Consider the following 26,951-nt stretch of genomic DNA (forward strand, 5'->3'; position numbering starts at 1 on the left):
CACAGGTATGAAGTTGGACCCCTACCTCACACCATATAGAAAAATTAACTCAAGATAGATCGATGACCTATAAATAAGAGCTGGAACCATAAAACTCTTGGAAGAGAACATAAAGGTTAAGCCTTCATGACTTTGGATTTGGCAATGGATTCTTAGACAGGTGAGCCACAAAACAAAAAATAAATTGGACTTCATAGAAATTAAAGACTTTAATGCATCAAAGACATCAAGGAAGCTTAAAGACAATCTATAGAATGGGAGAAAATAGTTGTAAATCATATATCTAATGAGGATTTAGATCCAGAATATATAAAGAACTCTTATAACTCAACAACAAAAAGACAACCCAATTTAAAAATAGGCAAAGTACTTGAATATCTCTCCAAAGAAAATTTACAAATGGCTAACAAGCATATGAAGATGCTCAACACCATGTCATTAGGGAAATGCAAATCAAAACCATAATCAGGTACGACTTTACAACCACTAGGAGGGAGGGGAAGGGGAGTGATGGGCATGGAGGAGGGCACTTGGGATGAGCACTGGGTGTTATATGGAAACCAACTTGACAATAAATTATGAAGGGAAAAAAAGGAAAAAAACTACAATAAACTATGTTTCAGCAGTAGAATAGAAAAGGAAAGAAAGAAAGAAAGAAAGAAAAGAAAGAAAAGAAAAGAAAAGAAAAGAAAAGAAAAGAAAAGAAAAGAAAAGAAAAGGAAAGAAAAGGAAAGATGGAAACTAACAAGTCCTAGCTCGGATGTGGGGAAATTGGAACCCTTGTCTATTGCTTGTAGGGCTGTAAAATGTTCCACTTTGAAAAAGTTGGAAGTTCCTCAAAAGTTTAAACAGATAATTACCATATGATCTGTAATGCCACTCCTAATTAAGAACTGTACCATGGTCTGAATTATGTCCCCCCAGAATTCATATGAAGCCCTAACCCTCAATGTGACTGTATTTGGAGTCAAGGTATTTAGGGAGTTAATGTTAAATGAGGTCATAAGGGTGGGGCCCCATCTGGATGTCAAAGGATGTGCAGTCTTTTAAGAGGGGGAAAAGAAAGATACCTCCCTGAACACAAAGAAGGGGTCCTGTGTGCACACAGCAAGACGGCAGCTGCCTACAAGCCAAGAAACGAGGCTTCAGGATGAAACCAACCTTGCTGGTGCCCTAAGAGTTTCAGCCTGCAGAACTGTGAGAAACAAGCATCTGCTATAAGCCTTCCAGGCAGTGGTAATTTGTGACAGCAGAAGCCTGGTGCTCATAGAAATCTGTGTACAAGCATGTTTGTAGCAACACTACTCACATAGCTAAGAGGTGGAAATGGCTCAAATGTCCATCAACGAATGAGGGGGTAAATAAATGGTGGTAGATATATACAATGGAACATTATTCTGTCCTAAAAAGGGATGAAATATTCAATACATGGATGAATCTTGAGAACATGCTAAGTAAAAGAAGCCAGACACAAAAGATCACAGTATATAATTCCATTTATAGGAAATATTCAGGATAGGTAAATCCATAGAAAGCATACAGCTTAGAATTTGCTAGGGGCTGAAGGAAGAGGGGAAGGGGGAGAAAATGCTTGATGAGCAAGGGGTTTTAGTTTTGAGTGATGTAAATATTTTAGAACTAGACAGGGGTGAGAGTTGTACAGCCTTGTAATTGTGCTAAACGGGATGGTGTCGTTTACTTAAAATGGTTAATTTTGTTATATAAGTCTCACCTCAATAAATTACTTAAAAAAAGATCCAGGGGTGGTGTTCCCTGTATTAATCAGGATGGAATGAACTTTAAGCAGCAGGTGGATCTCAGCATGTGAAGGTGGGTGGCCATGGGTGCTGCTGGCATCCTGCCTGAGCACTCTTCCCCTGGCTGTTTTAAGTATTGATGGATAAACCTGCCCTTTTCTCCAGCGAATTGCCCTTGCTGACTCACATCAGGAGCCACTGTGCCTTGGCGATAGGGGCCATCACCTGCACCCCGTGCCCCCCCCCCCCCATTGGCTGACTGCCACAAAAAGCTCCCTGGTCTCCAAGTGGGACCAGCTCTGAGGGGCAGTTAGTCCTCTAGAGCCTGCCTGAGGCAGGGGAGACGGAAGCTGGCCTCCCGCCCTCTCCTGCTCCCCTCTCACTTCAGAACCTGACTCCAAATAGTTACGTAAAACCAATACTGATGGTGAATTTTATGGTATTTGAATGACATCTCAATAAAGCCATTATGCTAAAAAGATACTTATTGGTCATTTACAACACCAAAGGTTTTTTGTTTTGTTTTTGTCACTTTTAAAAGTCCACCTCACCAGGGTAACACAGTCCCCAAAATCCCAGGGCAAGTTAAAGCTTTTCAGTTGAAATTGTAAGAATTAGTAATTGAAAGGCAAATAAGGTTTGTTCTTGTTTCTTGTTCTTCCCAGATACATACTCATTTTTCTTAAAATGCTAAATTCCATTGAAATGGTCAGTAAAGCTGACTGGAGCTGCCTCACATGGCAGGTCAAGGCAACCTCCCTCTTAATCTGGCTGATGGTCACAGGTTCTTTCTGTGGGTTTTCGCTCAGTGAAATCCAGACCCACAAGCATGCACATATACGTAATGGTTCATGTTAAGTCAAGCTTTACTACAAAAATGAAAACAACAGAAATGATGCACAGGATGATTGTATGGACACACTAGTGAGCCTCAAGTCCAGGAGAGAAGTGGGAAAGGCAGCAGGGTGGCCCTTCTCCCTTCCCCACAAAGCAGTTCCAAAATAGTCCTAAAAAAAAAAAAAAAAAAAAAAAAGGAAAGCCTCATAAGCTGAAACAGGGGCTATGGGAAGCTCTTCTAATCGAAGTAAGTGTGCCATGGTATTGCTAAGTGTGGTTAGACCTGTCACCTGTTTCCTTGACTTTAATGGCCAACCTGTCCTGTGATCTGGGCCTCAGTTTACCAGTGTGCCGGTGGCACCCAGGTACCCTGAGAAACTTATGGGATGAAGAGCTGTCTGCTCAAAGTCATTTCTAAAAAAAGTTGGTTGGGAGACTAAAGAGGAAAAAGAATGGAGGCCCCCAAATCTGTAGAGGTGGGAATGGGATGCTCAGGGACTAGAAATAATTCCCTTGGTGGAAAGGCAATGAATGGGCCCTGAGGTCAGTTCTGGGAGAGAAAACACACCTCAATTTCCTTTTATTTGAGAGATACACAAAGCATGTTCCCTGAAGCTCTTCACTGCCCCCACACAACCTGGGGAGGCTTAGGGTACTGATCTCTAATTCTGCTTCAGGCTCTGCCGTGGACCTCTCACACCTGTCGAGGGTGCGAGCTGGTGCAGACCCCGTCCCTGTCCCTGGGCACGGGGGTGGGGGGACAACTGTGGAAGCGTCAGGTATCATGGGCCAGGGGAAGTGGGGACGGCAAATGGAATGGGTGGGCTTGCAGGAGGTAGAGAGGGGGGTGGCCTGCAAGAGTTCTTCAATTCAGAGCTGGAGGGTTGCTGAGGGGAGGGTATTCTGAAAGACCCCCCCAACCCCTCAAGTCCACGAGGAGAGGTTTCCTTCTCTGACTCAGGAAGGGGAGAGGCTCTCAAGGCTGCCACGCTGCACTTGGTCTGGCACATCATCCTCCTTCTGCTCCAAATCAAAGTTCTGTGAACAAGGATGCAGGTGAGGTCTGGCCCTGTACGTGCCAGCACAGCTCTAGTTCGAGGGGCGCATGCATGACGGGCATGTGTTGTCTGCAAAGGCTGGGTTATGTTCCGCATCCCTCTGAGGAGAAACTGTTTCTTTATCCTGCCCAACATGTTGGCCTGACCTACCTCAAGTTCCTGCAGAACCTCATCCATGAAGTCACGGGAGTTGTGTTTGTAAGACACAGCTAATCGAATTGCATCATTGAAGAGCTGGGGATGAGGTAGAGGTGGTGGGAAGGAAGACATGGCAGTGGGTGCCAACCCCCGTCCCTGTCCACATAATACTCCACCCCTAAAGTCATCAAGGTCACCCCTCGATTCACCTGTCCCCGTCAATGTACTTTTCTCGCCAAGCCCAGCCCATGACCTCCCTTACTGTCAGCACAATGACCCCTTCCTATTCTATTGCTCTGGATTGCCCCCGCATGGCCCCTGCAACCGCTGGCCTCTCCGCCATTCCTGTGGCCAGCCCTTCTCTTTGCAGCTTCCCTGGTCCCTTCACCATCTGGCCTTCACTAACCTCACTACACTGCCTCTGCAGTCCACCATTACCTTCACGACATTGGTGCCATCAGCAGCTGAGACAAAGTATAGGGGAAGGGAGAATTTCCTGGCAAAATTGAAGCTCTTTTGGGTCATCTTTATGTCTGCTGTAGAGAGAAAGTAAAACATAGGCCTGTCCATCAAGGGACAGGGAGAGGGTTTTGCAGGACAGGTCACTGGAGGCCCCCATTCCAGAAAGTGGGACAGGCAGGGGCAATCAGGGGACATGTCCTAGAAAGAGTTTATTTAACAGGGATTTGAGTCTTGGGAAGAGGGAAGACTGGCTCAGCTGGTATTTTTACTGGCAAGAGACTGACGGCAAGCAAGCAAGGGAAGGAGGACAGGTCACTGAAGGGTCGCTGCCCCAGGAATGGAGGGGAATGTGTAACGGTGGGTCCCCCATGGAATGCTGACACCCAGCTGCAGCGACGGCCCTACCATCAATTTTATTGGCCACCACGATGCACGGGATCTCTGGCCTGAACTCCCGAAGCTCTGTGTACCAGGTGCTCAAGTTCTTGTAGGTGACTTTCCTCTGTACATCGAACACCTGCAATGAACAAAGGAAGGAAGAGAGCTCAGGTGTGTCAGTGTCTGCACACCATCCACACATCTCTCTCACACACACACACACAGGCAAGCAGCCCTGCTGAAGAAAGACTGCACTTGTGCCTGCTCCTCTAAGGGAAGCCCCTAGAACCTCAGATCCAAAAGTGGGTTTTAAAATGTTTATTCTAGGGGCGCCTGGGTGGCTTAGTCGGTTAAGCGTCTGACTTTCGCTTAGGTCATGATCTCGCGGTTCGTGGGTTCGAGCCCCGCATCGGACTCTGTGCTGACTGCCAGCTCAGAGCCTGGAGCCTGTTTCAGTCTGTGACTCCCTCTCTCTCTCTGACCCTACCCTGCTCACGCTGTCTCTCTCTCTCTCCTAGAAATTAAAAAAAAAAAAAAACATTAAAAAAAAATGTTTATTCTAGGGGCACTTGAGTGGCTCAGTCGGTTGAGTGTCTGACTCCTGATTTCAGCTCAGGTCGTGACCCTGGGGTCATGGGACTGAGCCCTTCATTGGGCTCTGTGCTAAGTGTGGAGCCTGCTTATAGTTCTCTCTCTGCCTCTGCCCCTCTATCCTGCACTCTCTAAAAATAAAAAAAGAATCTTAAAAAAAAGTTTATTCCTTTTTTATCTTGTCACCTAATCCTGTTTACCCGTCTTAACCAAGTTGTATCATTGTACTAATCAATACAGTCTGTTACAAATTGTAAATTTTTGCTTTTTATTTCTTAGTCTATTCTTATGTTTATTGCTTAAACTTTGTCTTAAAATTTCTTTGTAATAATTTTAAATGCTTGTAAAATTTCATTTTAGTTACTATTGATGTACTTTTAATTTTAAACTTTTGTTTAATCTCTTGTTCATTTTGTATTTTAAACTTCCTAAAAGTGGTTTTTATCCATTATTACTGTTGTTATTATTATTATTATCTTGAGGCGGTTGGCATCTTTACTGCTTTGGAGAGGGAGCGGGCACCTCTTCACCGCCAACAGGCTCTGGCTGCACAGGATGGCGCTGGCTCTGGGAATGGCGGTGGTACTTATTCTTGCAGATCCTGGGCCCGATGCTGTGGAGGGTCAACCAGGTATTCTTGTCGTTGGTAGCGGTCTGCACTTCGGAGGTGGTGGGTGTTTGCTGGTCGGATCTCTGCTTCACGATCACCACTAACCACCACTAACCCCTGCTGTGGGCTGCAGGCTCCACGCTAAGTCTCGTGGAGAATCAGCCAGTTATAGTGGAGGGAGCTATGAGCCTTCAGGTCACGGGGCCGGTGCTGTGTGTCCGCTTGTCCCTCTAGATCAGGAAGCTGGAGCAATTCCACACGGCCGTCCATTGCAGGTGGGCGGACATGGTGGCAGCTCCTCTCACTGCGGTGGCCGGAGATGGAAAGACTCTTTTATTATTTTGTAGCTTGTAATTTGATTACCAGTTTACAATTTATAGTTTTTATCTGTTTTAAAATATTAGCAATGAGCATGAATGCTGCAGACTGGCTTTAAGGACAGGGGAGGCCAGAAGTCCTGAGCCACTTCAAGCTGCTGCTACAGGGATGGGGTCCCTCAAACCTTTTGTGGGAGCACCCAAACTGCCCCAGCACGCAGTGGATGGGGCTGGACAACCCTGTAACCTGCTGGAATGGCTGCTCTTACTTCTTAACTACCCAGTCCTTCTTGAGGTCAAATGGACCTCAGTTGGTATCTTTACTGGGCCAGGGGCTTGCCCTGGCAGTGGGTGTGGGTCACACCACAGAGGCAGCAGGAGGGCCTCCTGGGATGCTCTTCCATGGTACTCCCAGGCCCTATTTCAACAAATGACCACATTGTTTTGAATCTGAAGGACACTTGTAATGAATCTTCTGGAATCGGCTTCACATCAGGCTGCCTCCCATAATCACCATCAGTCACCTTTCATCCAGGTCTGGTTCCCTGAGCTCTGTCTCCTTGTTTTGAGAGCTGAAGAGGAGCTGGCTGGGACAAGAAGCAGCCCCGTTAAGGGTTCAAGGTGGTTCAAGGTGGAGGGTGGAGCCCCAGCTCCCTCTGGAACTAGCAGACCCCCATGCGGTCGTCACCAGGTGAACGCTTTCTACCTGCCTGGGCCCGTGTAGCAGGCACTGCAGACACAGGCATACTGGCAGGACACCCCCAGGTTTCAGAAGACGGTCCAAATGGAGCCAATGGAGAGGCGTCAGAGGCAAAAGAGGGGCATTCCCAGAGAGAAAATGGCGGTGAGCTCAAAGCCCCCAAATGCCAGAGCAGGATTAAAACAAATGGCTGGGCCCTACCTTCCTGGTTTTGCAGGGTTGGAGATGGTGACTATGTGAGCCTCCAGGTGCGACCGCTGGCCTGCACTGCCCCCATCTGGCTTTCCCAGTTACCTTCTTGTTCTGTTTCCTTATACGTACTAACTAGTATTACAATTTGGAAAATTTCAAGAGATTTTGTGTTAAGGAATGGCGGGCCCTGTGAATGGAGCCAGGGCTGTGGGCAGGAGGCCCTAGGGACACAGGCTTGCACGGCTCTCCTGTGCTTCCCTAACCTCCCTCAGGTCCTCTTATTGTACTTTTTATCCTGTGGCCACGGGGGGGCCTCTGAAGACTGTTCCAGACAGCACAGAGAGGGGCTGGTTGGGAGCAGCACCAGCTGACAGTCAAGAGGGCCTTGAGAGCCTATCTGAGTAGGTGGCTCCATCAGGGAAGGACTGTATTTGCCTTAGATGGCATGCCCGATGCTGAGGCCCTGGGTGTGTTCCTCCCCCTGGATGGGGGGGTCCTCATCCAGCCCCACTTGAAGAGAAGCTCACTTGGGCCTGTTCTCACTCAGAACCTCTGGAAGCACACACATGTCATTTGAAACCTCCTCAGGCTGCCCCGTTCCCCTCTCCCCCAGCGCCTGGCCTTGGTGAGGAGGGCTCAGCACTACTGCGTCACCCCTCAGGCTTGCCCAGAGGGCAGCCTGTCCCGTGCCCCGCTGGTTCCATACCATGATGCAGGCGTGGGCCTTGTGGTAGTAGGAGGCGTGCATGCTCTGGAACCGCTCCTGGCCTGCTGTGTCCCAAAAGTCTGCAACATGAATACAGCTCTGACTGCCTCATGGGGCTGGAGGGCAGAGAGACCCGGACACACCGAGCGTGTCTGTGCAGATCTCTGCGTGCAGAAACAGAACATGTGGGGAGGACAGGGAGGAACGCAGACCACACAGCTCACATGTGTGCGTCATCAGGACACAACGCACCTGGGTGTGTCGTGGGAGGTGTGTGTCTATGTGCATGGGGGTGGGTGAGAAGGAGACACACAGGCAGGCCAGGAGGAAGGAGAATGCAGACAGGAAGTCCCAAAAGGGAGAAGGCAGGTGTCCCTGTTCCCCGCCCACAAGATACAGGACCCTCCGAAGTCAAAACTAGGCTGACTTTCCACGTGTGTTGTCCACAGATGGCAGACACAGGCAGGAAGGGTGCGTGGCCTAACCAAGCAGAAGGCTGTGGCCTCACAGAACATCAAAACCTTTTGTGAAAGATAATATTCAGTCCACAACTGTTATTACTTCATGTTGGTTAAATTAGAATACCAGGTCAGAGAGCTGGGACTGAGGCCCTGGGGGCCTCCTCCCACCCTCCCTGGGCTCCTCTCAGGGTCTTCCCTACCACCCCTCGTCTCTTCTGGGGGTCTCTCTCCCATGGACTTCTATCCTCTCCCCTTTCCTCGCCCTTGAGCGTCCACAGCTGGCTTTGTGCTGCTCACCCACAAGGACAGTCTTGCCGTCCACCGTGGCCGTGTGCTTGTACAGGGTCAGGGCATACGTGGACAGCTGTTGCGGCTGGCTGCATTCAGGTTAAGGAAGAGACGAACAAAAAGGAAGGCAAGGAAGGTACTTGGGGGGAGGCACTGATGTGATGAAACTGGCCTTCTCCTTTTCTTTTTGGAGTTCTTTAGATTTTAAGTTGAATGAATGTTGCAGACAGAGGATCAGCTTCAAGTATCACCAGCACAAACTCCAAGGGAAGGCAGAGGGCAGGAGAGGCTGGGGGACATCCTGGCCATCTAAGTCCCAGGGACAGCATGGAATGGAATTTTACAGAGAAGCCATCATAAACAGCATCATGTAGTTGGAAAATGCAGTTGTGGGTGCCTCAGCCTCTTTATGGATGGGGCGCTTGCAGGCCAGAGAGGAAACCCAGGCTTAGGCAGCAACATGACCATTCCAGGGAAAAAGCCTCCACAAGTCAGACAGCTGACAAGCTGTTTGTGAATTGCGTGTACAGGAAACCCCAACAAAAAGCCTGGGGAATAATGCTTCCTGAAGCTGCAAGACGTGGGGTGGTTTAACCAGCAAAGCTGGGATGATGCAGGTGGGCAGCTGCAAAGAAGCACTTGGTAGAAGGTGAAGCAAGATATACTCAGGCTCCATCTTGGGGGTCAAGGCCCAGGGCAGGAAGCAGGACACTCCAGGGTTTTTTTCTGTCATGGTTCTTAGTAGATGGGCCTGGGAAGCTTTTTAAAACCATCCCAGTTGCCAGGAAGTGTCTCATTCCAAACCTAGACCTTGTGACCATCCATGGGAGGAGGGGGCCTCTCCTGTTTTACAAAGTTCATTCATACCAGATAATTTTAAAGTCTTAGTCCAAGCTTTGAGGTCAGAGAGGTTAAGTGACTTGCTTGAGGCCAGAGCTACTAAGGAGGAGTAGGTGGGGTTTGAATCCAGGCTTTTGACCAGGTGCTGTTAGCCACTCTAATAGGATGCTGGTGAGAACAGTCACCAAGGAAACCTGTGCGTTCACTCACCTAGCCCTCCTCCCTGGAGTAAAGGGGTGAACAGTGAGGTTCAGTTGGCACGAGGTGGGGGAAGGGCCACAGGAACAAGGAGCACATCAAACCTTGAAGGATACAATCCATCCATGAGAAACCTCTCCATAAGTCTGTAAGGACAGTGTGCAAGGTGATCAGGGTACATCCTTCAACCTTCCTCCTCCTTGCCCTGTGGCATCACCCCTGTTTACGCTGACGAGCTGGGGCCATTCACTCCACAGCCACACAGTTTCCTTTTAGGACAGTGCTCAGGAACCGCCTAACTACCCTCTTCTTGACTCCCCTTAGCTGTAACACCGATTCAGCACCCACAGTTGCTTTGCCAGAGGGCAGGGACCCCATCTTCCTCTTTTTGGGGCACCACAACAGCTGGTCACCAATATTAGTTGAAGGAATAAAGACTGATCTTTGGAGCTCTGTCATATGTCTACACTGGAGAAGTCTGTGTGAACCACAGACTCAATAAATCTAAATGTGAGTTTGTTTAACACTCATCTTGTCCCTGCCCCTGAATTATCTAATTAGTGGCCTCACCCCATTCTCCAAGTCTGGAACCTGGAATCAGCATTACTAGCTCCTCATAACGAAACAGCCCACATTAATACGAGTGCGTATGCCAGTCCACATGAGGCTCTCGGACCCACCGTTCCTGGCTCTCCACACCACTGACAAACACCATGACCCCTGCTTTATGCCTGGGAAACTGATACCACGGAGCCAGCGCCCTCTGTCTGAGAGCCATTTCCCTAATATCCTGCAGGTCCTTCAGGGCTTTGTGCCCTGAGCAGTGGGACCTTCCCTGGTGATCTAATTTGTAACAGGCAAGTTCTATCTTATCTTGTACTCTGTATTAACCTGTAGGGCAATACCAACAGTATTTACTTATTGCAAATACTCAATATTTGACCTCTCTCAACTAGAATGGGAAGCCCATGAAAGCAATTTTGGTTTATTGCTGCATAACCAGTGCCTAGGACAAAAAACATTTAGACTATAACTACCATGCAGACACCACAGGAAAAACTGTAGCCTTAGTGGGGAGCTTAGACTTCCACCCCTGGAGAACATAAATGGGGTACCTCGACAACATCGCCAAGCTGTCCTAATAGGGAGCTGGAACTTTCTTCCCTACCATATGGCAGTGAGACCCCACCCTGCCCCAACCCCATAGTGCCTGCCAGTGGAGACCACAGGTACTGCCTCCCTCCTCCTTCTGCTGAAGCAATGCCACAAGAAGCCAGCTAAAACAGAAGGTTCAAATAAGATCCAGAGTCTCATAACATGATCTTCAAAATATCCAAGTTTCTTCCAAAAATCATTCATCATATTAAGAATCAAGAAAGATCTCAAAACGAATGAAAAAAGATAATCAATAAATGCCAACACTGTGAGGATACAGATGTTCAAATTATTTGTCAAAGTTTTTAAAGTAGTTGTTATAAATGAGCAACTATAGATGTGCTTGAAATAAATGAAAATACGGAAAACTTCAATCACCAATTTCTAAAAGTACAAACAAGCAAAAGTAACCTAGTAAGTAACAGATCATTTGAATAGCTCTATAACTATAAATCTCTAGGCCCAGATGGCTTCAGGGTACAATTCTGCCAAACATTGTAAGAATTAATATCAATTTTGCACAATCTCTTCCAGAGAATAGAAGAAGAGGGAATTCATTTTATGGTCACTTTATCCTGATACCAAAATCAGTCAAAGACAGTACAGAAAAAGAAAAACAACCCTAGAGGCCAGAATATAGCATTAACAAATTATTAACTTAGAAACTTACAAAAGAAGTTTTGTAATGACCAAGTATGATGTATTTCAGGGGTGCAAGACTAGTTTGATATCTGAAAATCAATCAATCTACCATATTAACTGGCTAGAGAAGAAAATCACAGGAACATACTGACTGATGGAGAAAATGCATCTGCATGATTAAAAAAAAAAGAAATTGAGGGGAAATTAGTATGTTGCAAAGTACAAAATACTGATGAAAAATTAAAGATCTGAATAAATGGAAAGACATACTATGTTTATGGGTGGGGAACCTCCATTAAAAAAACAACGTCAATTCTCCAAAAATGGATATACAGGCTTAACGCAATGCCTATTAAAATTCTAGCAAGATGTTTTATAGGTATAATCAAGATTGTGTAAAACTTACATAGACAGGCAAAGGAATTAGAAAAGCTAAGACAAATGTGAATAAGGATAAAATGGGAAGAATCATTCTACCCAATTTTAAGACTTATTATAGCTACCGTCATCAAGATTCTGTGGTACTGGCAGAGGCACAGACACACAGACCAATGGGATAAAAGAAAGAATCCATAAATAGTCTCACAGAAGTAAGGCCAACTAGTTTTTAACAAAAGTGCCAAAGGCAATGGAGGAATGTCAGTCTTTCAACAAATGATGCTGGGCCAACTGAGTATCTACAAGGGAAAAAATAAAACTTTACCCCAAACCCTCACACCTTAGGCAAAAGTTAATTCAAAATTAATTACATACTTAAATGTAAAACGTAAAAATATAAAGCTTTTACAAGAAAACATAGGAAAAAGATCTTTGGGACCCACGGCTTGGTAGAGATCAAAGTCCATTACTTCAGTAATACCAAAAGCATGATCCATAAAAGAAACAAATGGACTTCATGAAAAGTCGAACCTTCTGCTCTATGCAATAGCTTGGTACAAGACAGTGGAAAAACAAGTTCTAAATGGGAAGAAAATGTTTGCAAAGTGCACATCCAGCAAAGACCAGTACCTGGGAAAATAATAGCCAAAACTCTACAATGAAAAAACACTCAATTAGAAAACGAGCATAAGGCATGAAGAGACATTTAACCAAAGAGGAGAAGATGTTCTACACCACCAGGCATCAGAGACATGGAGACTAGGCCATGATGGGCTATCACTACATGCCTGCCACAATGGCTCAGATAAATATTAGCAGTAACACTAAACACTGGCAAGGATACAGAAAAAAAACTGCATCTTTCATACATTACTGTGGGAAAACAGACATTTTGGAAAATAATTTGGTTTCTTTTTTTAAAAAATTTATTCATTTAAATTCAAGTTAGTTAACATACAGTGTAGTACTGGTTTCAGGAGTAGAACCCAGTGNAGGTTTGCCTCTCTCTGGGTTTTTATCTGATTGTTCCTTTCCTTCCCCCTTGTTCATCTGTTGTGTTTCCTGAATTCCACATATGGGTGAAATCATACGGTATCCGTCTTTCTCTGGCTTATTTTGCTTAGCATAATACCCTTTAGTTCTATCCACATTGTCGCAAATGGCAAAGCCTCATTCTTTTTGAATGAAATGCTTTAGTGTTCTTTTAGTATTCCATTGTGTATAAACATACCATATCTTCTTTATCCATTTCTCAGTCAATGGACATTTGGGCTCTTTCCATAATGTAGCTGTTGTTGATAGCACTGCTATAAACACTGGGGTGTATGTGCCCCTTCGAATCAGCATTTTCATAGTCTCTGGATAAATACCTTGTAGTTTCTTAACAAATCAAACATATACTCACTGTATGCTCTAGCCATGAAATGAAATAAAACTTACATCCGTGCAAAAACCCACATATGTTCACAGCAGCTTCATATGTACTAGCCAAGACCCAGAATTAACTGAAATATCACTTAACAAGTGACTGGAAAAGTCTGGAAAACCACACCGTGGCTGTCTACACTATGGAATACTACTCAGCAACAAAAAGGAACACACTATTGATAGTGCAACAACCTGGATGGGTCATAAGGGTATTATGCTGAGTGAAAAAGGTCACAGGTTGTATAATTCCATTTATACAATGTTGCCAAAATGACATGATTATAGAGATGAGAGAATAAATTGGTGGTTACAGGGTTAGGGATGGTGGAAAGTCAGGCGGGGTGGGTGTGACTATAAATGGGTAGAATGACCAAAGTTTTGTATCTTAATTCCATTGATGCTTACATAAATCTGCACTTGTGATATAATGACTTAGAATTATACATGCATTGAACCAATGCCAATTTCCTGACTTTGATAATGTTCTATGGTAACTTAAGATATTATCACTGGGGAAGCTGGATGAACAGTGCACAGGCCCTCTCTGTACTCTCTGTGCAACATCCTGTGAGTATGTATTATTTCAAAATGGAAAGGAAAAAAAAAAGGCAGAACAAAGAGAGACACGAACCATAAGAGACTCTTAAAAACAGAGAACTGAGGGTTGCTGGTGGGAGGTGGGGAGGGGGACGGGCTAGGTGGGTGATGGACATTAGAGAGGACACTTGTCGGGATGAGGCCTGGGTGTTGTATGAAAGTGATGAATCACTAAACTCTATTCCTGAAACCATTAGTACACTGTATGTTAAGTAACTTGGATTTAAATTAAGAAAAAAAAAGAAAGAAAACAAAAAGCACACAGACAGGGAGAAGATGTATGCAATGCCAATAACTGACAAGCAAGAATACACGGAAAATATGAACAGCTCTGATATGCAAGTAAGAGGCACACAAACAGCTTGTGCACTAAGAATATGAACAGGTGAATGGCTAATGAATATATAAAAAGATACTCAAGGTTTTAATACAAATTAAAATAAAATGAAGTAGCATTTACATCCCTCAGGCTGGCAAAATTCAGAGTCACATGACACTGAATGTTGGGGATTTTGTACTGTGCTAGCAGCAGCGTAAATTTAATATAACTATTTTGAAGAGCAATTTGGATATCTCAAAGTTTGACGTAATCTTTTTTTTTTTTTTCTGAGAGAGAGAGAGAGAGAGAGAGAGAGAGAGAGAGAGATAGAGACAGAGTGAGCAGGGGAGGGTCAGAGAGAGAGGGAGACACAGAATCGGAAACAGGCTCCAGGCCCTGAGCCAGCTGTCAGCAAAGAGCCCAATGTGGGGCTCGAACCGTGAGATCATGACCTGAGCCGAAGTTGGATGCTCAACCGACTGAGCCACTCAGGTGCCCCAGGTTTGAGGTAATCTTAAAACTAGGCAATTTCACCTCAGGCCTAAGTGTGTGCCCAAGATGGTAGGCACAAAAATATTCACGGCAGTATTGTGTTTAATATCATAAAGATGATACCATCATAAATGTTCTTCAACAGAAGAAAAGACAATTTTAGTACAAACTAGTGAAAAACAAATTTACTAAGTAGCTTACCACTTAGCAGATACTGTGCTAGGTGCCATGACATAACACTGCACAGAACAGATGAAGATCCCTGTCAAGACAGACAATAAGTAAGCCCTTAAAATATATGCAACCACATGTGTGATCATTGCATTTAGGGCAAAGGCATCGCTACAGCTGAGTGGGGTTAACTGTTTCATCAATTAATGGTGTGGGAGCAACTGAATATCTGTACAGGGAAGAAACGAACCTTGAGGCCGTTAATGAAATGGTGGAGTAGGAAATTCTAGGGGCGGTCAACCCCCCACCTGAAATAGCCAGTAAAGTGGAAAAGATGATCAGAATAAACCATTTCAGAACTCTGGAACCTGCCTGGATACACAGAAGCAGGATGGCACTAGGTGGAAGCAGAGTGCTGATCCTCACAGAAGGGCAAAGTGTGCCAACAGGCGGCAGCTGCCCATCCCTCAGGCCCATTGCACTGACTTGGTGAGCTGTGCTCCAAGGGTCTGGCTAGGGTCTAGGGTGGCAGGAGACATACTGCCCTCAATAAGTCTGAGTTGCATGTTTTGCTCAATTAGGTGTCAGCTCTCTCAGGCTTTGGGTTTCCCATGCTGGTATATATTGGAGATTTCAAAGGCTAGGAATACCTTTTTCCTTCCATTTTTGGAGGCAGAAATTTAACAAGACCTTTGTCAGGTCACTATCTGACCACAGATAATAGAACAGAAACATTAGCAACCACACACAAGGAATACACACTTTGTGAAGACAGTCTGGAAAAATTACAGACAGACAACTCTACCCCAAACAAGGAGAAATCAGCAATGCTGGAAGAGTGAGAGGATCTGATTTCTAAAGTTACCACATTAAAACACTCTGACTGTCTAATTCTCATCAAAAAAAGTTACAAAGCTTACAAAGGGATGAGAAGATATGACTCATTCTCATGAAAAAAAGAATTTGACAGAAACAACCCCAGAAGAAATGCAAACACTGGAATTACTAGTTAGTTATTGAAATAGATTATTTTACATATGCTCAAAGGGCCAAAGGAATCCATGGACGAAGAATTGAAGAAATCAGGAAATGATACAGGAACAAAATGAGAATATTAATAAAGAGATAGAAATGATGAAAGGTGTCCAACAAAACTTCTGGAGCCTAAAAGCACATTAATTACAATGAAAACAAAACAAAACAAAACAACCTCACTAGAGGATTTCGACATCATATTTAAGCAGGCAGAAGACAGGATCAACAAACTTGAAGATAAGGCAGCTGAAATTATCCAGTTGGAGAAGCAGGAGAAAGAAAGAATTAGCAGGGCCTAAGGAATGTGTAGGACAACACAAAGCAAACTAACATATGCTTCGTAAAGAAAAGAGAGAGATCTGAAGTAATAATGGCTAAAAACTTCCCAAACTTGATACAAGACATGAATACACACACCTACAAAGCTTCACACAGTCCAAGCAGGATAAACCCAGAGATCCACACTGAGACACATCATAGGCAGACTGTTGAATCCGAAAGACAAAATCCTCAATAAGACAAACAGCCACTTTCTCAAGTCAGTGGTGACTTTCAGACACCACTGCAGTCAGAAGGCAGTGGGATGACATATTTCAAAAGTTCTGAAAGAAAAAAGCTGTCAACCAAGATTTCTATATCCAGAAAACTATCCTTCAAGAATAGAGAAGTTAAGACATTCCCAGATAAACATAAGCTGATGAAGCTCATTACCAGTGAACCTGCCCTACAAGAAATGCTAGACTGAGTTTCTTTTAGGTTAACATGAAAGGGCATTAGATGGTAATTGGAAGTTGTATGAAGAAATAAAGATCTTCAGTAAAGGCAACTACATAGGTAAATATAAAAGCCAATATTCTTGTACTTTTGGTTTGCAACTCCCCTTTTTCTTATATGATTTAAAAGGCAAATACAGGGGCGCCTGGGTGGCTTAGTCGATTAAACGTCCGACTTTCGCTTAGGTCATGATCTCGCGGTTCGTGGGTTCGAGCCCCGCGTCGGGCTCTGTGCTGACTGCCAGCTCGGAGCCTGGAGCCTGTTTCAGTCTGTGACTCCCTCTCTCTCTGACCCTCCCCTGTTCACGCTATCTCTCTCTCTCCTAGATATAAATAAAACGTTTAAAAAATAAAATAAAATAAAAAAATAAAAAAAATAAAAGGCAAATACAGGGGCGCCTGGGTGGCTCATCGGTTAAGCATCCAACTTAGGCTCAGGTCATGATCTCGAGGCCTGCATCAAGCTCTGTGATGACAGGTCTGAGCCTGGAGCCTGCTTCCACTTCTGTCTCTGTCTCTCTCAAATATAAACATTAAAAAAATTGTTAAAGGTAGATACATAAAACAATAATCATAAATCTAAGTTAATGAACACTTAATGTATAAAGGAGCAGTCTGTAACAGAGCGATACAAAGGTGTTGTCTCCTAGATGTAGAGAGATCTAGGAGCAGAGTGTGTATGCTACTGTGACAAATTGGTGATATTTAAATAGGTCGTTTAAGTTTAAGATGTTTAAGATGCTAACTGCAATATTTAGGGCACACACTAAGAAACAAATGAAGAATTATACAAAAAAGGGAAAAGAATCAAAATGGCACACTACAAAAAAAAAATCAGTAAAAATTTTTTTGAAGTAATTGAGGAAAACAACCAAAAGACACAGAAAAGAAATGGCTAAATGGCAGAAATAAGTGCTTCTTTACCAGTAATTAGTTTACTTACTGTTGTATCAAATGTCAATGGATAAAGCTCTTGAATTAAAAGTGAAAGACTGGTAGAATACATGAAAATACCTGATCTAGGTATGTACTATCTGTAAGAGACTCACTTTAGATACAAAGTCACAAAAAGGTTGAAAACAAAAGATGAAGATAATCCATGGAAACAGTATCCAAAAAGGAGCTGGGAGAGCCGTGCTAGAGTCAGACAAAATAAACTGTCAGTCACAAGTTGTGAGACAAAGAAGGATATTATACATTGATATAAGTTTTAATCTACCAAGGAAATATAAAAGTTATAAATATATGCACCTAAAAACAGAATCCCCAAAATACAGGAAGCAAACACTGATATAAGTAAAGGGAGCTATAGTTCGCTGCAGGAGAACACAGTAAGATCTCAAACCCCACTGTCAGCAAGGGGCAGAATGGCCGAGGCAGAGCAACAAGGAAAGCAAGGACTTGTAGAACAGCGCACACCACTCGGACCCAACACACATACAGAGCATAGTGCACCTAACAGTGGCCGCGTATACACTTCTCTCAGGTGAACACAGTGGATGGCATAAAACAAGTGTTAATAAAATTAAAAAGACTGAGATCATAGGAAGCATCTTTTACAATAGAATGGAATGATACCAGAAATGAATAATAGAAGGAAAACCAGAAAATGCACAACTATGTGGAAATTAAACAACATAGTATTAAACAAGCAATAGGTCAAAGAAAAAACCATAAGGACAATTAGGAAATTTCTTGAGATTTGGGGCGCCTGGGTGGCTCAGTCGGTTAAGCGTCCAGCTTTGGCTCAGGTCATGATCTCACGGTCTATGAGTTCGAGCCCCGCGTCTGGGGCCTGCTTCGGATTCTGTGTCTCCCTCCCTTTCTGCTCCTCCCCTGCTCATGAGCTGTCTCTCATTCTCTCTTAAAAATAAACAAACATTTTTTAAAAATGCCTTGAGATGAATGAAAATGAAGCACAGCAAACCAAAACTGAAGGATGAAGCCAAAGATGTGCCAAAAGCAAAATTTACTCCTGTTAAGCACACACCTTAAAAATGAACAAAGATCTCAAATCAATAACAAACTGTACACCTTAAGATACTAGACACAATCGAGCAAACTCTACACAAGCTCATGAGAGGAAGCTAGTAATAAAGATTTGAGTGGAGATAAACAAAATCGAGACTAGAAAGACAATGGAGAAAACCCATGAAACAAAAATTATGTCTTTGACAAGATCAATAAAATCAGTAACCCTTTAGCTGGGCTAAGGAAAGAGAGAGAAGGCACAAATGATCAAAATCAGAACTGAAACTAGGGACACTAACATCAATTTTACAGAAACGGAAAACATGATAAGAAAATACCATGGCAGTGCCGGGGGGCTCAGTTGCTTAAGAGTCAGACCCTTGACCTTGGCTCCGGTCCTGATCTCGTGGTTTGTGAGTTCGAGCCCCAGGTCAGGCTGTGTGCTGATGGCACAGAGTCTGCTTGGGATTCTCTCTCTCCCTCTCTCTCTCTTTCTGTCCATCCCCTGCTTGCGATCTCTGTCTCTCAAAACAAATAAACTAGAAAAAGAGAGAGAATACCATGAACAACTGTATGCCAACAAACTGGATAATCTAGAGGAAATGCACAAATTTCTAGAAATATGCAAACTACCAAACAGATAGAAGAAGAAACAAAGAATCTGAATGGACCAATACCAAGTAAGCAGTATCCAAAAATCTCCCATAAAGAAAAGTCCAGGACTGGATAGCTCTACTGGTGAATTCTACCAAGATTTAATGAACTACTACCAATCCTTCTCAAACTTGTCCAAAAAATTGAAGAGGAGGGGCCATTTCCTAATTCTTTCTAGGAGGCCAACATTACCCTGATTCCAAAGGCAGACAATGGCATACGAGAAAAACAAACAATATCTTTAAACATAGATGTAAAAATCTTCAACAAAGCAACAGCAAACCAAATTAATATTAAAAGGATTATATATCGTGCTCGCTTTGGCAGCATATATACTAAAACAAGGATTATATACTGTGACCGGGGGTCTTGGAATTTGCAGATGGTTCAATTTAAGAAAAAAAACCACATCATATTAATAGACTGAAAAATCCTATTCATCTCAATAAATGCACAGAAAGCATTTGGCAAAATTGACACCATTTCATGACAAAAACACTCAATTACTAGCAATAGAAGGTAATTTCTTCAATAGGATAAAGGCCATATAAGAAAAAACTACAATAAACATCATACCTAATTGTGAAAGACTGAAGCATTTCCTAGGCCTAAGATCAGAAACAAGAGAAGGATTCGGCTTTTGCCATTTCTATTCAACACAGCCCTGGAAGTTCCAGTCCGAGCACTATGGGGAGAAAACAGGCATTCTGAGGTGCTGCTCAGGTATCTGACAGCATGACAAGCCTGCTCATACTGAGTCTGGAAATTCAGAGAAGAGCCTGACCTTAGGATGCCTGCTCCAAGTTCCCACTTTGCCTTTCCGCGGAACCTTCTAAAATAACCACTTAGGGGGTGCCTGGTTGGCTTAGTCATAGAACACGTGTCTCTTAATCTCAGGGTTGTGAGTTCAAGCCCTATGCTGGGCACGGAACCTCCTTCAAAAAATAAGTAAATTAAGAAAAGAAAAATTAAAAACAGCCACTTAGATTTGAGCCTGCAACAAGTGAGTGACCTATACCCCAAACGTTTTTTTTTTTTAAGTCTGTTACTGTTTATTTACTTTTTGAGAGAGAGACAGAAACATAATGTGAGCAGGGGAGGGGCAGAGAGAGAGGGAGACACAGAATCCGAAGCAGGCTCCAGGCTCTGAGCTGTCAGCACAGAGCCCGATACAGAGCTCAAACCCGTGAACCATGAGATCATGACCTAAGCTGAAGTCAGAGGCTTAACTGACTGAGCCACCCAGGCGCCCCTACCCCAAACACTGATAAGTGCTTGCTTGTGACCCAGGATGGAAGGTTGGTTTTCCCCTGACTCATTTCACTCCCACTTCTGTGATCTGTAAGTAATAAATCTTGGGACTTCCTCGTGTGGGTGTATTCAAAGGGCACCTTCAGTCAAAACACCCCCAGGGCTTTCACTTCCCCAAAGTGGGAGCTCAGGGGTGGCTTATATCCCTCATCCACCCTTACCCATTAGGTCATAATTGGCATATTCTTCTTCTTTTTTAAAAAAAAAGTTTATTTAGAGAGAATCCCAAGCAGGCTCCACGCTGCCAGTGTAGAGCCTGATGCAGGGCTCAATCCCATGAACTATGAGATCATGACTCGAGCTGAAATCGAGTCAGATGCTCAACCGACTGAGTCTCCCAAGTGCTTAAGTCAATATACCAGCTGCAAGAAGCCCCTAACACAAGCACCTTTGCCAGAAAAGGAAATAAAAGGCATCCAAATTGGAAAGATGGAGGTAAAATTATTTCTCTTTAAAGATAACGATTTTATATACAGAAAATGCTAAAGAGTCCACAAAAAAAGTAATAGAGCTAATAAACAAAGTCAGCAAAGCTGCAAGATATAAAATCCACACACAAAAGTAGTGTTGCTGTACACTGGCAATGAAAATGGAATTTACCCAAGGAGATGTAATACTTGTACATGAAAACTATAAAACACTGCTGAAAGAAATTAAACTAGGCATAAATAAATGGAAAGATATCAGTGTTGATGGACTTGAAGACTTACTGTTGCTATGTAGATAACAGTACCCAAACCAATCCACAGATTCAATGCAATCCCTATCCAAATCCTGATGACATTTTTGCAGAAATTAAAGAACATATCCCAAAATTGATACGGAATTTGAAGGGATCCCAAGTAGCCAAAACTATCTTGTGAAAGAATAACAAAATCGAGGGACTCACATTTCCTTGAGGTCAAACCTTCACACAAAGCTACAATACTTAAAACATTGTGTTACTGGCATAAACATGGACATACAGACCAACTGAATAGACACTTCAGAAATAAACCCGTACATACATGATCAATTGATGTCTGACAAGGATGTCAAGACCGTTCAATGTGGGGGGAAAAATTGTCTCTTAAATGATGCTGGGAAAACCAGATATGCCCATGCCAAAGAATGAAGGTGGATCCTTCCCTCACACCATACATAACAGTTAATTCAAAATGGATCAAAGACCTAAACTTAAGAGCTGAAAGTATAAAACTTTTATTTTTTAAAATGTTTATTTATTTATTTTGAGAGAGAGGGTGCATGTGAGTAGGGAAGGGCAGAGAGAGGGGTGGGGAGAGGGGGAGAGAGGGAGAGAGGGGGAGGGAGAGAGAGAGAGAGAGAATCTCAAGCAGCCTCCATGCTTGGCCTGGAGCCCAACGCGGGGCTTGATATCACAACTGCGAAATCATAAATTATCTCTGAGCTGATATAAAGAGTTGGACGCTCAACCAACTGAGCCACCCAGGTGCCCTAAACTAGAAATCCTTGAGAAGAAAATGTAGGATCGTATCTTAATGATACTCCCATAAGAGCAGATGCATAGACCAATGGAATAAAAGAGAGCGCAGAAATAAGCCCACACATATATGGTCAAATATTTCACCAGAAAACTAAGAATACACAGTGGAGAAAGGATGAGCTCTTCAATAAATGGTGCTAAGAAAAACAGAAATCCACCTACAAAAGAATGAAACTTGATCTCTATCTTACACTATTCACCAAAAATTAACTCAAAATGAATTAAAGACTTTTTTTAAACTGAATATGATCCCTGAAACAAGTCTAGTTAACGTCCATCACCACACATAGCTACAGAATTATTTTTCTTGTGATGAGAAATTCCAGATTTACTCCCCAACAACTTTCAAATATGCAGTACAATGTCACTAACTATAGTGACCAGGCTGTACATTACATCCCTGTGACTTCTTAAGTTGGAAGTTTGTACCTTTTAACCCCCTCCACCAGCCACCCCTGACGTCCACTAATATGTTCTCTATATCTATGAGCTTGCTTTTTTTTTTTTTAAAGATTCCATATATATGTAAGATCATACAGTATTTGTCTTTTTCTGTCTAACCTATTTCAGTTAGAATAATGCCCTCAAGGTCCATCCATGGTGCAAATGGCAAGATTTCTTTCTTTTTAAATGGCTGAATAATATCCCATGGCATAGAGAAATGGGAGATGTTGGCTCCAGTTATAAGATAGATAGTTAAGAGGTTAAAAGAATTGAAGAGCCAAAGTAATACTGAAAAATAAAACCAAAACGGGAGGTATCACCATCCCAGACTTTAGCCTCTACTACAAAGACAGTCATCATCAAGGCTGTCATCATCAAGACAGTATGGTATTGGCACAAAAGCAGACACATAGACCAATGGAACAGAATTGAGAACTCAGAAATGGACCCAAAAGTATACAGCCAACTAATCTTTGACAAAGCAGGAAAGAATATCCAATGGAAAAAAGACAGGCTTTTTAGCAGATGGTGTNATACTGAGAACAATGGAATATATGGAAACCAACTTGACAATAAACTATACAAGAAAAAAATAAAAAATAAAAGCCATCAACCAAAACCAGCAATGCATCTGAATTAAGCATTAATTTATTTTGAAGATTCATATTTATTCATTTTCTTTCTTTTCTAAAGATTTTATTATTTTTTTAAAGTAAGCTCTATAACTCAATGTGGGGGGTCTAAGTCATGACCCTGAGATCAATGGTCACACACTCTATCAACTAAGCCAGCCATGTGCCACTGTATTTATTCATTTTCTTCATCAGGTCAAACTAGTGGAAGATGGGAAGATGAAACTAAGATCCACTGAAGAACCACCATGTGTCAAATCTTGGGCTAGTAACTCTGAACACACTGTGAAGTAGGCCTTGTTACCTTTCCATCCCACACACACAGATAGGAAGGCCAGGAGTTTAAGTGGTTGGGTCAGGGTGCAAACCTCTCTTAAAGAGTGGATCAGGGAAGGCCGTGTTTTGTTAGTAAGCAGAAGGAGCATCTGAGGTCCACAGAAATCTTTATGAAAGGTAAGGACCAAAATAGCCTGAAGTCCACCTTCCCAAGGGGAAGACGGCTTATTGAGCTGTAGAAAGAGAAGCTGCAGTCAGAGCATGGGTTCCTCCCAGTGCTGGGCCACCACTACCCAGTGGTATAGAAAACGTGAAGAAAATGTACAGAGCACTGGCTGAGGCTCCAAGTGGCATGGTGATAAGTGGGCACACAGGGAGAGGTTCTACTGATCGCCTAGAGCAGTGTCTGACCCTGGTAGGACTCAGCACTTGTGGAGTGCGTGTCCATTAAAGTGGGCTCAGGCAGGACAATCAGATCACAAGCTGGCCAGGTTGGACAAGGTTGTTGGGGGAGGACATTCTGCTTGGGAAGGGGGCGCATGCAGGAGTGAAGGAAGAGCCCCCCTCAGAAGGCAGTCCCTCTGAGGATGCCTGCTCACAAGCAGTGGAAGAACTATGTCATTCAAGTCCACTCTCAGCAGAGGCTTGGGGGGCCAGAAACACAGGTGCAAAGAGGCAATGGAATCAAGAGGCATGAACATGCTGTGTGAACAAGAATGGAATTTCAGAGAAAGCCTGGTGCTTGGGGTGGGCCCAGCAGTCAACACTGTGGTAATCTTTGAAGTCCTGGCAACCTCTTGGATTCTTATTTTGTGTTTGTTGTCCTAAGTGAGGCTTGTAAGAAAGTAGCATTGAACTGTGAGCTAAGCAGCACTGAGGAAGCTGGCAGGCCACCTTGGGCCTCACACCAAGCTACACTCTCCAAAGCCCCCATCTACTAATGAGCTGACAGCTTGCTCTCTGCCGGCCTACCATTCGTGCTCCCTGTTTGCTGGGAAACACTAAACTTGGCTGGGGAAAAAGGGGGTGTTATTTACTGTGTAATCTCCCTCAGCTACAAGACTCACCCTCATTTTCATTGCACAGGCATGTTGTTGAAGACGGTCAGAGCAACTGTAAGACACTAAACTAGAGCTGCAGTGTGTATGTATGGGGTGGGGTAGATAGAATGTGAATTCATGAAGACGGCCTAAAAATCAGCAAAGCCCCTGGAATCAAAGGGTAAGCTAAATAATGATGAAGCTGGAAGACAAGGGGGATCTGGAGCACCTAGGAGACAGGACTCAAGCTGAGAAGGCAGAACGGGACGTGTGGGATCTGCCAGCATTGTAGAGGCCCCCCTCAACTCTACAGGTGGGAGTCCCAAACCGTGCACATGGGCACTGGAGTCAGTTATGATTCAGCCAGTCTCCACACTGATCACAGCCAGCCGTCATTTCTTTCCACTCTGCTTAATCTGGATGGGTTCCATCAAGAAAGCATCCACACCCCTTCTAATCAATCTGTCACAGGGTCTCCATTCCCACTGTTTCTACCTCACAGACTCCCATCCACACAGCACATGCAGGATCCCCCTGTTCTGACCTCCTCACCTTGGACTGCTTCAGTAGTCTACAGGGTGACCTGCCCCATATCTGCTGCTAGGACTCCTGGAAAAAGCTCTATACACTCAGTCCTTTTGACTTGCTCCCCCCTTCCTCCCTCAACATGCACAGCTACTGCTGTGTTCTTCCTGGTTCCCCCCCACACACCTGGGCTCCAACCAAGACTACTCCCTACCACCCTACAGAAGCCATGATCCTCTGTGCCTCCAGCAGATTTTTCTAATAACCCTGACCTGCTGCGGGGCTGGTCTTCCTTCCCTCATCTCCCAACATACTTGGATTTGCCCACAGCGCTGTCCCCTAGGCAGATGATCTTCACGTTGTCATCAGCATCATATTTCTCTTGGTCGAGCTCGCAGGGCTTGGCTCTGTCGCTGGCCATTGGCTCCCGGCTCCTGGTTGTCCAGCCTGGGGTAGGTGCGTGTGTAGGGGGTCTTGTCACTGTTTGGGAAGTTCAAGAAGAGGCTGTTGTTAAGTAGATTTCCTCAACAGGTTGCTTTGGTTGGTTTCCTCAACCAAATGCATTTCTTCCTCTTCTGGGACCAGGGAGAGAAGGAGCTGATGAGAGCAGGGCCCAAGGACACACTTACACCTTTCTCTATTCATCACCAGCCTGGCTGCCACTTGCATCACTGTGGGGCTATAATCTTGTCCTCACCCAAATCCTCCTCAGGTGGTGGACCCTATGTCATCTCCTTACTACAGCTATGTTCACAGCCACTCCCACTCCTAAAGACATTATTTTACAAGCTGTACATAGACAAGTTTTCTCACTGGTAAAACGAGGACAAAAGCCAGTGTCCATGTCATACAGTCAATGTGAGACACAGACAGTGCTCTGTAAGCCTGAGCTCTTCCCACTGAATGACAGCCTACAGAGCCAGAGACACCTAATGTGCATTCCCAACCACCCACCTCATGCCTCTCACCTCCCCTTCACTTTTCACCCTGCTTCGGTCAGTAGGTGCATCTTCCTCTCTCAGTGTGGACATTCTCCCAACCCTCTTCTCTATGGTTATTTCAAGTATCTCCTAAATGCTGATGATGCCAAATCTGTACCTCCACCAAAATAGCTTCCGTTGGCAGCAGACTCAGGTAGGCAAAAACCTACTAGACTTGGACTAGTATATTCTACCAAGCAGGGACAAATAACATGTGAAACCACAAATAGTTAAGTCCTGCCCACTCCAAACATCGATCCTCACATCCCTCATCTGTACAAGACATTACCAGCCAGCTAGTGCCAACACCTAGGTGTGACATCATCTCTAGCTCTGTTCTTGCCTCACTCCCAAATAGAACCTTTGAAACTGTACTGAGAATGTGCAATAGTCCAGACTCTGAGGTAATTAGGCACATAGAAATGATGCCATCGGGCTCTTACTGGGCATTCACCATGAGCAGACCTTGTGCTGGGTTCAGAGGAAAAGAGACACAATGTTGACAGTCTACTGTGGCAAGAGCTAAGGCAAGGGTGTGAACACCGTGGAAGGTGGAAAATACCAACAGGACCCCGAGTTTCCCTGATTGTACCACTGCAGTGCCATTGCCTCTGCTCAGGTAGGGGCTGAGCCATGTTTACCCAGGTACCCTCACCTTCATGAGCAGTGCCTGGGAAGTGGCAGATGCTTGGTAAGCATAATGAGGGAGTGCCCCTTCCACCTCCACCCTGGAGCAGAGTGACCTGTTTAAAAGCCAAACCCAGCCCTGTAGCTTCAAGCTCGAAGAGTTTCAGTGGTTGTCACTGTCCTCACCATCCAGTGCGGAAGCTGTCTTTCATTAAGCTAACATTTCTTTGGCATCCAACACATCTGGGAACCAACCTTCCCCGTTAGTCTGGAGTGCCCTCGCCCCCACACCGCTGCGTGCACCCAACGACGCGTCCTTCTCCTGCCTAGGGTCCAAGGATGGTGGGTCCTAACGCTGGGCCTGCTGGGGGGAAACAAATAAGACCACGGACTCCTCCGCCTGTGGCCAGCCATTCCCCAGTCCGCGCCCGCCGGGTATGCATCCCGACCTGGTCCCGCCCGCC

At 44.3% G+C, this 26,951-nt stretch overlaps 1 protein-coding gene and 1 pseudogene across 8 annotated transcripts in view; both read right to left on the reverse strand.

The window, feature by feature from the left end:
• Positions 1-1,478: 1,478 nt before the first annotated feature.
• RABL2B (RAB, member of RAS oncogene family like 2B) overlaps positions 1,479-26,951 on the reverse strand; it is a 25,679-nt gene continuing 206 nt past the window's right edge. For 2 of the 8 annotated variants that reach the window (XM_077758092.1, XM_077758094.1), the window contains exons 2-10: positions 26,743-26,848; positions 25,195-25,360; positions 9,650-9,679; positions 8,505-8,584; positions 7,747-7,826; positions 4,658-4,769; positions 4,229-4,326; positions 3,803-3,886; positions 1,479-3,632 (exon numbers count right to left, since the gene is read on the reverse strand). In XM_077758092.1, the coding sequence (XP_077614218.1) occupies positions 3,552-3,632; positions 3,803-3,886; positions 4,229-4,326; positions 4,658-4,769; positions 7,747-7,826; positions 8,505-8,584; positions 9,650-9,679; positions 25,195-25,301 (672 nt within the window). In that variant the 5' untranslated portion in view covers positions 25,302-25,360; positions 26,743-26,848 and the 3' untranslated portion in view covers positions 1,479-3,551. Of the gene's footprint in view, positions 3,633-3,802; positions 3,887-4,228; positions 4,327-4,657; positions 4,770-7,746; positions 7,827-8,504; positions 8,585-9,545; positions 9,629-9,649; positions 9,680-25,194; positions 25,361-26,742; positions 26,852-26,951 lie in introns of those variants that run through there. The other 6 variants (XM_077758095.1, XM_077758090.1, XM_077758093.1 and 3 more) reach the window with 5 other exon arrangements.
• On the reverse strand, positions 5,673-6,179 carry LOC144226480 (large ribosomal subunit protein eL28 pseudogene; annotated as a pseudogene).

This window comes from Crocuta crocuta, unplaced genomic scaffold (genome assembly GCF_008692635.1).
Source record: "Crocuta crocuta isolate KB4526 unplaced genomic scaffold, BGI_CrCroc_1.0 scaffold143, whole genome shotgun sequence".
NCBI classification, from domain to species: Eukaryota; Metazoa; Chordata; class Mammalia; order Carnivora; family Hyaenidae; genus Crocuta; species Crocuta crocuta.